The 13,744-nt window shown below is 43.8% G+C and overlaps 1 protein-coding gene across 3 annotated transcripts in view; it reads left to right on the top strand.

Moving 5' to 3' along the window:
• Positions 1–13,744, top strand: part of LOC146798086 (cytochrome P450 2G1-like) — a 370,121-nt gene that overhangs the window by 325,358 nt on the left and 31,019 nt on the right. For all 3 annotated transcript variants that reach the window (XM_085625303.1, XM_085625305.1, XM_085625304.1), the window contains exon 8: positions 12,983–13,170. In XM_085625303.1, coding sequence (XP_085481429.1) covers positions 12,983–13,170 — 188 coding nt within the window. The remainder of the gene's footprint in view (positions 1–12,982; positions 13,171–13,744) is intronic.

Here is a 13,744-nt window from a genome sequence, read left to right as displayed (position 1 = left end):
CTGAGCAGCAAAGATACAGCTCCTGGTGGGACCTTGAATCAGCTTGAACTAACTCATCTACTTGTAACTACCATCTTGTAACCTACAAATAAACTTCTACTTTGGTTTACCTTGTGACTACCATTCATCATTGCAACATTGGCGATGATCTGGACAAAAAACCCTGCATGTACTAGCTGAGGTAAAGATATTTGAATTTACAGCAAGACTTTTTGTACTGAAACTACTTGAAGAAAATGAAACTTGAAAATAAGGAGAAGAACGCCCTTCTCTGCCCCACCAGTGTCCTCCATCAACCAGACAGCCTACCTTGGGCGCTTCACGTTCCTCAATGAAATGTATTTAACCAGTGCTATTAATATTTGACACAAGTGTCTCTCCAGCTTTAACAACGAGTGTATACTACGAGCATCCAGAGGTGAGAAAACAGTAATTGCTTCTCTACCTACTAGAAGCCTGTGACATCCAGGGAGTTTACTTATGTGGAATACGGACTTCCTAATCTTTCTCTGAGCATTTGACAGCTTTTTCTACTCTAACGAAACATATGTCAAAAATGGAGAGCTTACACTTGTGCTCTCGGAGTGTCAGTTGTGCTTACTGTGAACACATTTTTATCATGGTTTTAGAGAATGTGCAGCCAACCACGAGACTCATCATCGGTGAGTTTTTGGCGATGTTTTTTTTTTTTGAATGAATTTAATGAATAACATTGACTTTATTTAAATTTGCTGTAAGTCGAGCGCAACGCCAACCATTCAAAACATTAGGTGCTCAACGTCTCAGCGCACGCCTGCGACTTTTGAATCCGTTGTGAGGCTGCCATACGCCACTTATCTGTGCTTCGTAGAGCCGCGAGTGAAGATAATGGAGCACATTCTGTCTTTGTCTTTGCGCTGTCCTCTAAAGGCAGAGGAGCACGTCCTCGCCGTGAGCCACTCGAGTCCTTTCTTCCATACGTGACGCCATCTTGTGCGATCTTCAGTGATGCCATCCATTTCGAAGGCGCTCTCACGCAACTCCAAAGTGCCGGTTTCCTGCTATTCTCAAAGAAATCTCCTGGACTTAGAAAATGCTGCAATCTACTCAACAACTCGGCAAGTCCTGTGACTGTGCATAATGTGTTCTTTTCTGTTTTCTTCTGTCAGCGTTTAAGATGTACCGTATATTATGGCTTGTCACATCGGTTATGTTCAACACGTTTTGCTGACATTTGACACTTGGAAGATTAGTAGTACAGTCTCCACAGCGCACTTAAAAAAAAAGAACCAGCAATCTTCAAGATACTACAATCTTCTTTTATTGAACGTTGTTCAGTCAAGTGAGAATAGTGTTGCATTGAAACTTTTGCTTTTGTTTATTACAGTTATTGCAATGTTGTTCAGTCATGTGAGAATAAGTGTCTCAATGAAACTTTTGCTTATTACTGTTATTCTCTCCCTACTAGAAGTTTACTTCATGTATTTGTTAGTGCCACTTCTTCATGTTTTGGCAGTGTTATTCCTTACCCTATAAGTATCTCGTGTTTAGCCATTCTTCAGTGTGCTTTGTTTTAGGTTTATATTTATTTATTTATTTATACATGTGCAATGTGCAGTTTATTATTGAAATGTTGAATGCGTAATGGGCAGTGATCCCTATACTTAAAATGGTTGGTGCGCAATGGGCAGTGTACCCTATTCTTGAAATGTTGAGTGCGCAATGGGCAGTGATCCCTATTCATGAAATTTTTAGTGCACAATGGGCAGTGTTTCCTATACATTATCTTTTTGGTGCGCAATGGACAGTGTACCCTATACTTTATTATTATGCGCGCATTTATTTAAATGCATTATGGGTTCCTTAGTGTCCCTTATGTTTTATATTTCCATGCTATAATTGAATTTAATATTGTTGTTTAGAGGATAGCCGTCTTCCTATCCTCATTTTCCATGTGAAATCCTAATTTCCATGTGAATTGCTTTTATTTCTTCACATTTTTGCAGTTTCTTGCTTTTTCTAATTTTCTGTATTTTCTTCTTTAGGTTTCCAAGGGAAGGGGATGTGTGCTATGTTGAATTCTTATTTTCTCTTTTGCATTCTCTTCTTTCCTATAGATCTTCACTCATGTGCATCTCCACTGTCCTTTTTCATTATACATCATTTCTTCACCTAAGGTGTACTTTTGGATGCAATGTTTTAACAAGCCTGCTGCATTTTGGTGCTACTCTCATATAGGGTTGTTTCTATTTTTTTTTTGTTTTTTGATTTCGTAAGGGAAGAGGATGTGTTGTACTTACATTTCCTGCTGCTTAGCCAGTATGCATGAGTGTGTGTATGGAATGTTGGAATGCCTGATGACTGTGTGGAATGTTGGTGTGCCTGGTGGACTGGAGGAATGACAGTTAGAGAGAGTGGGCTGAGCAGCAAAGATGCACCTCCTGGTGGGACCTTGAATCAGCTTGAACTAACTCATCTACTTGTAACTACCATCTTGTAACCTACAAATAAACTTCTACTTTGGTTTACCTCATGACTACCATTCATCATTGCAACAGCATGGCATTGAATTTATCTGTCCATGTTTTTGGTAGTCATCCAGCACCATTATTCCTCCCAAATCCTGTTTTATACATCTTAGTGGTATATCCTAAATCTGTTGGTTTAGATCCTCTGACGCAATAATACAAGGACAAGTTCAATGTGCTATGAATGCAGAAGGCAAATCAAGTTATCTGCAGAACTGCACTCTGCCCTGTTTCATGGGGAGAACTGTTTTCCCGTGAACAAAACAGCCCCTTTGTTGTCAGGGACACAGTGGTGATTGGGAAATCCATCTATTGGGCTTAGAATGTCACACTCAAGTATCTGTAATAATAAGGAGGCAATGTGTACTTAGGAAAAAAAACATTTATTGTCATAACCTTCTCTTTAGTACATGCAATGTGACGACAAGCCATAAAAATCATTTTGCTATTATCGGGGTTACTATGAACATAAATAAAACAAACATTTCTAACATGATTCTCAGAAATATGTTACCCTAATCCTACACCGAATTTTATCTTTATTCTGAGAGCATGAAAATAAACTAACTTTGCCTGAGGGGAGGATGCTGCAATTGTCGCACTGCATACCTGAACACAGAATGCCTCTGTATTAGCAGACTCTCAGCTCGATGAGCAGGATGGGGAGGAGGGAGCTCTCTGTCAATGGAGCTCAGCTAAACTTGGCTTTGGCCTCATGTGTCCAACCTTGATCAAAAGTTGCAGCAACCAGTAGTCTGGAGTTTGACTTCTACTGAACGATGCTTAACAAGCTGATTATAAGTGAAAAGCAAGATCGAAATACAGTGGAAAAATCAAGCTAGTACCAGTGTGCATAATATGCGTTGCTTCTTGCACACATACCATCCCTCTGTCTTGGTGTATGGACCAGGCCACCCTGACAAGCAGAAATTCAGGGCATCTTGGCGGGACCCATTGTCCCCAGTGCTGCTGATAATCAACTGAGAAGACGTAGTTTTGCAATGTGAATGTCCCTGCGTGTTGCGAAATGTGCAGACAGCTTGTTTGAGGTGGACAAAGGAAAATAACACAGTCATGCTAAAGATAAGTGTATTTATAAATTGCGTCTGGCTTAGAAATCTATATCACCTGTTTGTTATTGGTACCTAATCCTCCAGGCCGCTTGAAACTGGACCCCAATACCTCAATAGAAGACGAATTATGGGAACCAAGTGGAGAAAAGACCAGGGCACTATAAAGACATACAATGCCTGTAATGGAAAAACAAAACATAAACAAAAGAGATTTTGTAGAACCCTTATAAACATGTTTCCTATTTCCACAAGAAGATCCCTCAAAAATTAGAACTCACCATGTGTCCCTGACTTTGGAGCCAATTCCTCCAGAGACGGATGAGTCTGAATCCTGACTGCTCTCTTCCTGGTAAAGTCACCAGCCCTACCTGTCTATTTAAATGGGTTAATACGAATTCCAATTCCTGAGAGGGGTGAGCTGGAATTTTTCTCGTCATTGATGAGTAACCCATATTACCTCAGGGTCTGGCAAACCACCTCTATATTCTTCTGAACATTGGCTCTTGAGGATGAGTGGATTATCCAATAGTCCAGGTATGAGGTTACCAAACTCCTTTTGCTGTGAAATAGGGCTACTTATGGTGGCAAAGTGTTTGTAAATACACTCAGGGGTATTATGGTGACCCTCCACTTGAAAACAAAACCTTGTCCCTCCTGAAACTTCAACACATGACAGTGGCATATTTTTTCCAACAGGTTTGACATTTCTTGGGTCAAATTCAGATATCTTAAATGACCAGGAGCACAGGATATAAATCAGACCTGAATCTGGTAGTATTTCTTCAAACTCCAAAGGGTACCACTTTTCTATTATTTGTTGGACCAAAGTGTCTGTAACAATTTCTTGGCAGGATTGCAGGATCATGGCATAGTCAGGAAGGAGGAGCTGAGATACCTCCTTTTAGATGGTCTGCTGAGTGGATCTGGCGTAACATGAGTTGTAAATACTTTAATACTTTAATGCTTCATGAAGTAAATATTTAAGCTGATCTCCAAATAAAGTATTACCAGACAAGGACATTAAGTAAACCAGCTTGTGTGCCCCCGCTACCTTCCAAATCTCTGAGGTAGATGTAACAGTGAGCTACAATTTTAGAATCAGTATAAAATGCAGAAGGCTTCAACAAATTCCAGGAAACATTTGACAAAAATGTTGCCTGTTTTTCTATATTTGCAGCAATCTATGAACAATTCACACTTTCTAGAGGAGCAGCTGAGATAAAAACGAGATCTTCCAGCTATATTTGCCAACATTAGATTAACCTTGACAGTTGACGTCAGCTCCAAGTCAGCCTTGGCTAGAGGATACAATCTTGTCAAATACTTTGGTATATCTGACTTTTCTTGGTTCTTCTATTCTCGATGTAATAAATCTATAATGTCTTCATTGATTGCCAAATAAATGGGAGGATGAAACTTTAATCATTAGAATAGTACTGAACTGGTGGTAGCTAACTTATCATCCACAGGAATCTATACATTCTCCACATATAACTGAAAGGTGAGGCAAGCTCAAATGTTTAAATAAACTTGCCTCTTGGAGTAGAGTAAGGTATCTGAATGTCCTCCTCATCATATTCAGGTGAAAGCCAGGATGATACCGAAGATGGAAATGTAACACTCACTGAAGAGACAGAAACTGTAGGAGAGGATGGAGAATAACAGCAGATGTCACAGGCCTTATATTTCTGGAGTTATGCAGTAAAGAAGGAAATCAAAACCAGAGGGTGGTTAAAAAAGAGCAGTATCCTCTTCTTTGTGCTCTTTCCCGCTAACACCATAAACTTTATAGCAGAGGTGTCTCTCTCCTGTGATCTATAATGAGGCCCAAATAAGTAGTAGTAGTAAAGCTTTATTTCGATATAGAAACATATCATAAAAGCAAAACATGACAGCATAAAAACAATGGTCGAAACAAAGCAATTTACAATTCATATTACCATTAAAAACATTTCATATTTACACGGAATAATCTTAAAATTTATGAAAAATGAAAAAGGGACACTTTACTGTATCGTCAGTTGTTTAGCAGATCTTATGCGCCAAGCCCAGCCTAGGAATTTAGCCAAACAAATGGCAAAAAAGGGTCTTGTATCTGAGAGCAGTATTCTTATAGCTTCCAGATGTGAGCGAGTTCCCAGGCTCCTACAAAGAGGCTTCAACCACCTCCGTCTAGGGGCCATATAGACTCGACACTCAAATAGAAAGTGTGCGACAGATTCGATTTTTAGCTCGCAGAATGGGCAATAGGGTACAGTTTGCAGTGGTGGTTTCCAGGTAGAGGTAAACTGACATAAAGGTAAGACCCCAACCCTGAATTTAAAATATAATGCCCTATCATGTGAACTGTGAATCAAGTCCAAATATGGTTCTCTGGAGGGGATATCTTTAACCATCAAGAAGTTGGCAACAGATCTTGGGTGATTTGATTTACCAAGTCTCTCGTTATCCACCCAAGACCAGTAAGCCTTCTTCAGTTCTTGTTTAGGAGGTGCTGTTTTATTTTCCCACGCAGCTCCCAGACCGAGCTTGTATAATGCCCTCTTGACCTCTCTGAGCCAGGCGATCTTATGCCAGCCAGGTAAGGACAGTACATCTTTTAGGGCGTCTGCATAGCTGTGGAGTTCGGGGACGTTCCAAATTCTAGACCATAGTAGTAAGGGGCGTAATTTAGCTTGTTCGCAGATTGGACGGGTACCTGCGTCCAGCAAGAGGGGGATTGTGGGGGTGCTCTGGGGTAGCCTCATCAGATCTTTGTGAAATTTATTTTCTAGGTGGGCCAAAGTATCCACTCTCTGGGTACCCCAAAGTTCTGCGCCATACAGTGCTGCACTTACAACCCTACCCCTATAAATATCAAGAAGTGCCCCAATAGGTTTTATGAAGGAAGCACGCTGCTCTTTAAGTAACGCACCAACAACCCTCTTATGGGTTAAAAACACTTTTTGGTGATGGGCCTTCCAGCTCATACTATCACAAAGACGTATGCCTAGATAGTCAAATTATTTGACCCGTTCTAATGTGACAGAGTCTAGAGTGGGGGGTTTAACAGATTTCTTAGGGGGGTTGAGGACAAGAAATTTGGTCTTGCCAATATTTATGGCCAGTCCCTTGGTGTCACAGAAGGCCTTGAAGCTGGAAAGTAGTGACTGTATGCCTACAGGTGATTTCGAAATCAGGAGGGTGTCGTCCGCAAACAGGAGCGTCGGGATTTTCCTTCCAGCCAGGGATGGTGCATCTGCAGGATGTTGAAGAAGGTGCTCCACCACTCCATTGACGTAAAGCGAAAACAGAGTGGGGGCAAGCACACACCCCTGGCGGACGCCCCTGTCTACTGGAATACACGGGTTTTTTTCTCCCTGGGCACCCCATCTGATTTGGGCAAAGTTGTTTTCATGGAATTTTATCAGCAAGGCCAACAAATAGGGAGGTAGACCTAACTCGTCAAGGACCTTCCACAATAATGCTCTTGGAACCAGGTCGAAGGCTGTTTTTAAGTCTATGAAGACTAAGTATAAGCTGCCCCCTCCTAGCACCACTACCTTCCAATAGAGCATTAAAAGGCGGAATGTCTGCTCGACGGTGCCTGTCCCTGATCTAAAACCCGCTTGGAAATCAGACAATATCTGATTTTCATCCACCCACTCCAGAATCCTGCCCAATACCACTTTCCCCGCTACCTTTTGCGTCGAATCCAGCAAACTGATGGGGCGGTAATTGGCTGGGTCTTCCCTGCTACCCTTCTTGAAAATGGGGACTACTTCAGCGCCCCTCCAAGAGTCAGGGAAAGACCCCCCCAACATAACCTCATTAAGAAGAGCAGCAATTAATCTGCTCCAAAATGGGGGATTATATTTTATCAAGTCGCCCGGGATCCCATCAGGTCCTGCCGCTTTGTTAGAAACAATACACCTGATTGCCTTCTCTACTTCCAAGGTGGTAAATAGGACTTCATTTGGTGGGAGATCTGTGGAACTGAGCCTTGGGAGCGGGTCTGGTTGCGGAGGCCCTGTCTGAGCCGAATACAATTTCGAAAAGTGGGCAAACCAGGCAACACCAGGGATATTACAAGTCAGTTGTTGATCAATGGGCTTGTCTCTTGATCTTAGCAAGTCCCAGAACCCCTTAGCATCTTTCCTTGTGCTCGCCTCCGTTAGGTCACGCCAAAAGTTGAAATCATATGTCCGCTTGGCCTCAGTCACAGTTTTCCTATAAAGTTTCCTTGCAGACCTGATGGTAGCTTGGTCTTTTCCTTTTACTGCAGCAACAAGATCACCCTTAGCAAGTCGACACTTGGCTGTGAACCACTTTTCACTTGTTCTCAGGGCCCCCTTTGAAGCAGTTCTGGAGCTGGGTTTGGGAATGATGAACAGCCCACTTAGTGCCGTTACAGTCTCCGTAAATAACGATAAAAACATCTTGCTATCGCTATTCGTGCTATCAAGCCTAGATTCAGCCTCTAGTAAGATGGTTTCAGCTTGTGACATCCTAGCCTCATCCGCTGAGACTCTTGCCCATTTAAGACGTCTGCCACAGTTTGAGGGAAGAATCTCATGTGAAGCTTTCCATAACTGATTAGTAGCTTCTTGAGACCCAGTTTGCCAGAGGACAGAAATGGTTAAAGCGAGAGGGTTGTGGTCGCTGTCACAGGTCTCTATAACCTCCATGTCTTGATGATATGGCCAGAGGTTATAGTTGAGAATAACAAAGTCAATTCTGGATGAGTGGCCCGTCCTATTGTATGTATGGGCACCCATGGGATCTGATTTAGAACGCCCATTCGTTGCTCTCAAGTTATGCTCCATGCAAAGAGCATTTATATCGATCGCCTTTTGTGTCCATTTAGGGATCGGTTCGAGGTTCAAAATAGGGATGCCCCTCCTGTTATCCTCCTCGTTGGTATCCAGAATATCTTCTTTGGCTAAAGGCTCAAAACAGCAATTAAAATCGCCTGCCAGCAGGACGAGAGAGTCGGCGTCACAGGCAGACAGGTAGTTACTTAAGCCTAAAGAGTTTAGAGATCCTCCGTTCCTATTGCCCCTTAAGTAGAGATTAAATAGTTCTAGTTTCCTTCCCCCTTTGTAGTGCACTGATAGCCATTGAAGGTCAGGTGTTTCGGTGGTCCTTTGAGAAACACTGAGGTCTAGTGCTATGTTGATCCAGATGAGAAGACCACCGGATGGGCGTCCTTTAGAACCTTGGTGACATACAGCCGGAACATAGAAGGTCGAAAACCCCACTCTATGTCTAGGTTCCTGGCACCATGTTTCCTGTAGCAAGCAAATGTCATAGGGTGCCAGGAAGGTGTTCCATTCCGGGTTATCAAAGTTACGTGCAAGGCCAGCCACATTCCAGCTTAAGACCCTCAGTGAAGAATCGCCTGGGGAGGCAACTCTATCAGGCAGGTCGATCTCCATTGGATTAGATTGTACTGGAGGAGGGGGGATCGAACAGGGGCTGTCTGGCCTCGTTTCCACTCTTTTGCAATCTAAAATGGCCATTTTGATCGGTTCCATGGCCCGGGGCAAGAGAGTCAGAAGCCCGACTTGGCTAGTTGGAGGGCCGTTGGTTGGATTTCCAATTATGTCTATAACATGTGGAGACAATGCTTTTTCTAGTTGTGGGCATGCTGGGAACATAGAAAGTCAATCGACCTCCTCCAGGCCTCCAAATCTATTGTAGGTTGAAAGGCCATTCCAGTGTAAAAGAGTATTCTTTTGCCTCATGGGATGGGTGTTCCATGGGTGGTGCTGCACCAAGGACCAGTTATCCGCTTGGGTATGCAATTGGCGTGGGGGGTAAAAATAGGATAGCGGCCTTGGTATGACTAAAGAATCTTCACTAGTTGGCCAGGAACAGATATGGTGCGCCGTATGTGGGTCTTCAAAAGTTACAACTACACAGTCCCCTTGCTTAGATTTCTTGGTTGGGCCCACCCAGGGTATTCTACGGACCATCATTACTCGGCTTCTTTTGCCATTGGGAATCGGTCTGTTGACGTTAAGCCAGTGCATAGTTTTATTTTTCAATGACCAGTGGTTTTCGTGTTGGTCAGTGCCAATCACAGGGACGCCTGTCAACACGACCACATAGTCATTGGCCTCTGGTGGAAGGTCTATATAGCCTCCTCTAAAATTTTCTTTTGGACGAGGACCCTGGGTTTCGGCAGGCTGGGGTCTGGCGGATGCTACCAGGTTTGGATTTACTTTTCCAGGCTTAGAGTTCCGTATGGGAATCTGCGGTTTGGTAGCCTGAGGTTTAGCGGTTATGGAAACTTGATCCACAGCCACAGTCCTCGACTTAGGAACAGGCCTTACAGCAACAGGTACTGGTGGGGGGTGCTGCTCAGCTTGCAAAACAGGGGCTGGCGAAAGTGGGTCAGATAAGGACACGCCCTGGTTTTCGAGACTTCTTAGGCCGAGAGTGGCCAGAGCAATAATGCTCTTCTCCATCTCGAGTAGATTGTTTTCTATCCTAGACAATCTTAAGTCGAGTGGTGAGAGAAGTTTTTTTTAATGTTTCCCAGACTTGATCTATAAATTCCTTATCATTCCTTCCCTGGTCTTGTACCTGCGCCCCCTCGTCTACTGGGGTGGTGTTGGCTGGACCCTCTCCCATACTTTGGCATACTGACTGTGTGCTCAAGGAACCCTCAGGTAAAGCATTACGTGCCTGAGTGTTGGTCATTGTGAGCTGGTGGGAGACTGCGACCTTTGCCTTTTTACGAGAGTAGGCTGAGCGTAATTGGCGTTTTCTTTTGGATTGTGCACCACTAACACGGGAAGTAGTTGGGAATGCTTGGGAAAGGGGATTAAGGGTGGGGGTCTGGGCGTGAGAAGGTGCAGCGAAACTTAGCTCTTCTGTAATGCGTGATTGTTCTAAGGGCGGAGTGAGGGTGGAAGTAATCGGGGGCTGGTGTAAAACAACCTGGGTGGTAATACTATTTGGGCGGGCAGGGCGTGCTGGAGTGACAGCAGAGGCTATATGTCCTAGGGATGATTTTTTCGAGAGGGCAATTACCTCGGACAGCCTACGTGCAGCTACCAATTCTAGGGATACCCGGGTTTGAAGTTTAGATATTTCTTCATCGATGGCTATATTTGTGCGGGTGATGAAGTCGTCCATAGGGCCACAGATTTGTGAACCACCTTTGGAGGCTTTGCTACGTGTCATCCTAGTACTCATGGTGCTTACGATGAGATCAGGGTCGTCATTCGACTTACTAACTAGGGAGCTTCAGTTTAAGCTAACCTGTCTCAGCACGATGATACAATAACAAGCAGGTTAGGAGCAATAAGGGGGGTGGGCCTGGGCCGTCCTCTGCCGTCCTCGAACGGCCTCAAACGGCCCGCTCTTAGCCCGGTCTTCGCCCCGGCCGTTGCCCCGCGCGCGTCCCGCGTGCGCGTTGTCCACACAAGCTATGAAGGAAAAACAAGAGGAAGGGGCGGGAAGAGGACCAGCTGCGGCCGATCCACGCCGCTAGGAATGCTGGTCCTCGCAGTCCCGCCTCTACCCCTGTTGACCAGATGACAGCTTGCAAGGGGCGCGTTGGTGCTCAAAGCACGTGAAGGGAGGCAAAAAGGATGTTCCCCAGAGAGAGTCTAAGCCTACGAGCGGCCCCCGCGAAGCGGGGGCCGCGAGGCGTGGCGAAGTGGCCAGACAGCAACAACACAGGAGCAGCGCTTCTTTGCAGGAAGGGTCCCAAGGCTCACTCACTCCACACAGATTTTAAAGAGGAGGAGGAGGGGGCGGGAAGAGGACCAGCTGCGGCCGATCCACGCCGCTAGGAATGCTGGTCCTCGCAGTCCCGCCTCTACCCCTGTTGACCAGATGACAGCTTGCAAGGGGCGCGTTGGTGCTCAAAGCACGTGAAGGGAGGCAAAAAGGATGTTCCCCAGAGAGAGTCTAAGCCTACGAGCGGCTCCCGCGAAGCGGGGGCCGCGAGGCGTGGCGAAGTGGCCAGACAGCAACAACACAGGAGCAGCGCTTCTTTGCAGGAAAAGGCCCAAATAAATGAAATGAGCCCTTATAAAGTAAAATCATGGAACCCAGTCAAACACGTCTAGGTCTGTTAGAGTTATTTCTTATTTAAATAGATAAATACATTTAATGATCACAAAAATCCAGTTCTTAAATAAAAAAATTGATAATGGTTATACCTGCAGTCAAACTCCTGAACAAATGTACCACCTTCAAGTAGCATTGAGCTATGTCCCCAAGCATTGTACACCCACAAAAGGTAAACACTGTAAACATTCTCTTTTTTTCTCAATCTTTGGTAACAATCTTGTGCGTGACTCTTCCCACAGAGATAAGTCGTGCACCATTTAGAGAAGATCCACATGGAAGGAGGATGAAGATACAAAATCTAGTAAGGCAAATGGGGTCAAAGAATACCACAGCCACTTCCTATTTTTGGGACAGGCTGAAAATAATGAATCGGGCTGCTGGAGCAAGAATATTAACCCTCAGTCTAGATAACAAGCTAAACGTGGTGGAAAAATATCACAACTGCTTTAGCAAGAGATCAGGGCCACAACTGTGACAATTGATTGAATTGGGACATGGAAGACATTGAAGCAAACTTTTAACCCCACCTTTGCATTCTAGAGAAGTCACTAAGCCTTTTTGTTTTTTTTATAAATAAGCATGGTGCATGAAAAAAAAGAGGTTAAGAGGTTGCCAAACAACCTATCATACTTACCATGTGGCAACAGGAAGCCAGCTTGGGACTCACCTTAATGAGCCCAGCAGGCCCAGTACTCACCTTAAACCCGCAGTTTTGTTCCATTGGTTTATTCTTTATATTGCTGAATCTTGCGTGGTGACTTCTGAGGAGGCAGACAAAAGGAACTGGCAGAATTGTGGGCCATTTCCCTCTTTATTGCAGGGTTAATAGGAGGGGCTTAAGAGAAAAGAGGCGAGGGATTTATGCTGATTGGCTTTAGCTGAGTCACGTGGTGTCTGCAAGAGAGGTGGGACGCCTCATATAGTAAGTATTGGTACGATAAATGATATTGTTTTATTTCCATTACTTTCTTTATAATTTTGTCTTAACAAATGTCCAAAACATGTCAACAGGCACTCACCTAATGATGACTACATACAGGAAATCACCATTTTCAGGTGTTTATTCCCATATCAGATACAAATATTCACTCTTTGCAAAAGTCCATATTTCACAATCCTGAGGCTAGTATACAATCTTCTGAAAGCAATCCTGGCAAAGCCTATGTGCTATTTCAGTTGGTAAGACGTTTTGACTCCATTCTCAGCAACTGGTTGGTATGGAATGTGCAACAAACCTATATGGTGTACTGTATTAAAAAATGTTAAGACGCAGGGTTTTGATGTTTTGTAGTCCTTGTAGGTTGCTCAAATATGATTCTATTGATTTGACAGGTAAAGTCCACGAGGAAATTGACAGCATCATTGGCCGACACCGAAATCCATCCTATGAGGATCGAACCAAGATGCCTTACACAAATGCTGTGTTGCATGAGATCCAGCGATTCTGTGACCTTCTCCCAATGGGAGTTCCTCATGCAGTGACTCGCGATACAGAGCTCGGGGGGTATTTTATTCCTAAGGTACTTTTCAGTTATCTAATTTCCAAACCTTACTTGTTTTCTATCTGGTTAATAGTTGAAAATAGTATTAAATGACTTTGATATCTAAGTTGTAAATCTATGATCAGGGTGAGCTAGTGAATGAGTCAGATAGTCTGTGAGCTACCATGATTGAGTTTATGATTGAGTCAAATAGTTGGCTATGGAGTTATGTAGTATGCAAGTGTATAAAATGTCTCTTCTATATGCAGTTCTGCCCCGCACAAACATGAGAGGCAAAATCAATTATAAAAGGTGAAACAGCCGGCTGCTCAGTAGCAAATATGGCAATATATCATGATTTGGATAGCTACTGTACAATCATTTTGTTAGAAGGGAGCTAACATTAAATGGTGATTAAAAGTCCTACTGGTGATATCTGGGACTTCAAGGACAAAGGTGTGTAACCTTATTGTGGGATGTGTAGATCTGTGATGTGGCTATTGTCAAAGTGAGAGATGGTCGAGTTTATTTTTGAGTGGAAGGTGGTTCAAGGCACTGCAGCCTTATAAAGGGAATATTTACTTGATGTTTTATTTGTAGCCACCTTTTGACT

Source organism: Triturus cristatus, chromosome 9 (genome assembly GCF_964204655.1).
Source record: "Triturus cristatus chromosome 9, aTriCri1.1, whole genome shotgun sequence".
Classification (NCBI taxonomy): Eukaryota; Metazoa; Chordata; class Amphibia; order Caudata; family Salamandridae; genus Triturus; species Triturus cristatus.
Note: the sequence above shows the minus strand (reverse complement) of the source record. Positions and strands in the feature narration are given on the sequence as shown.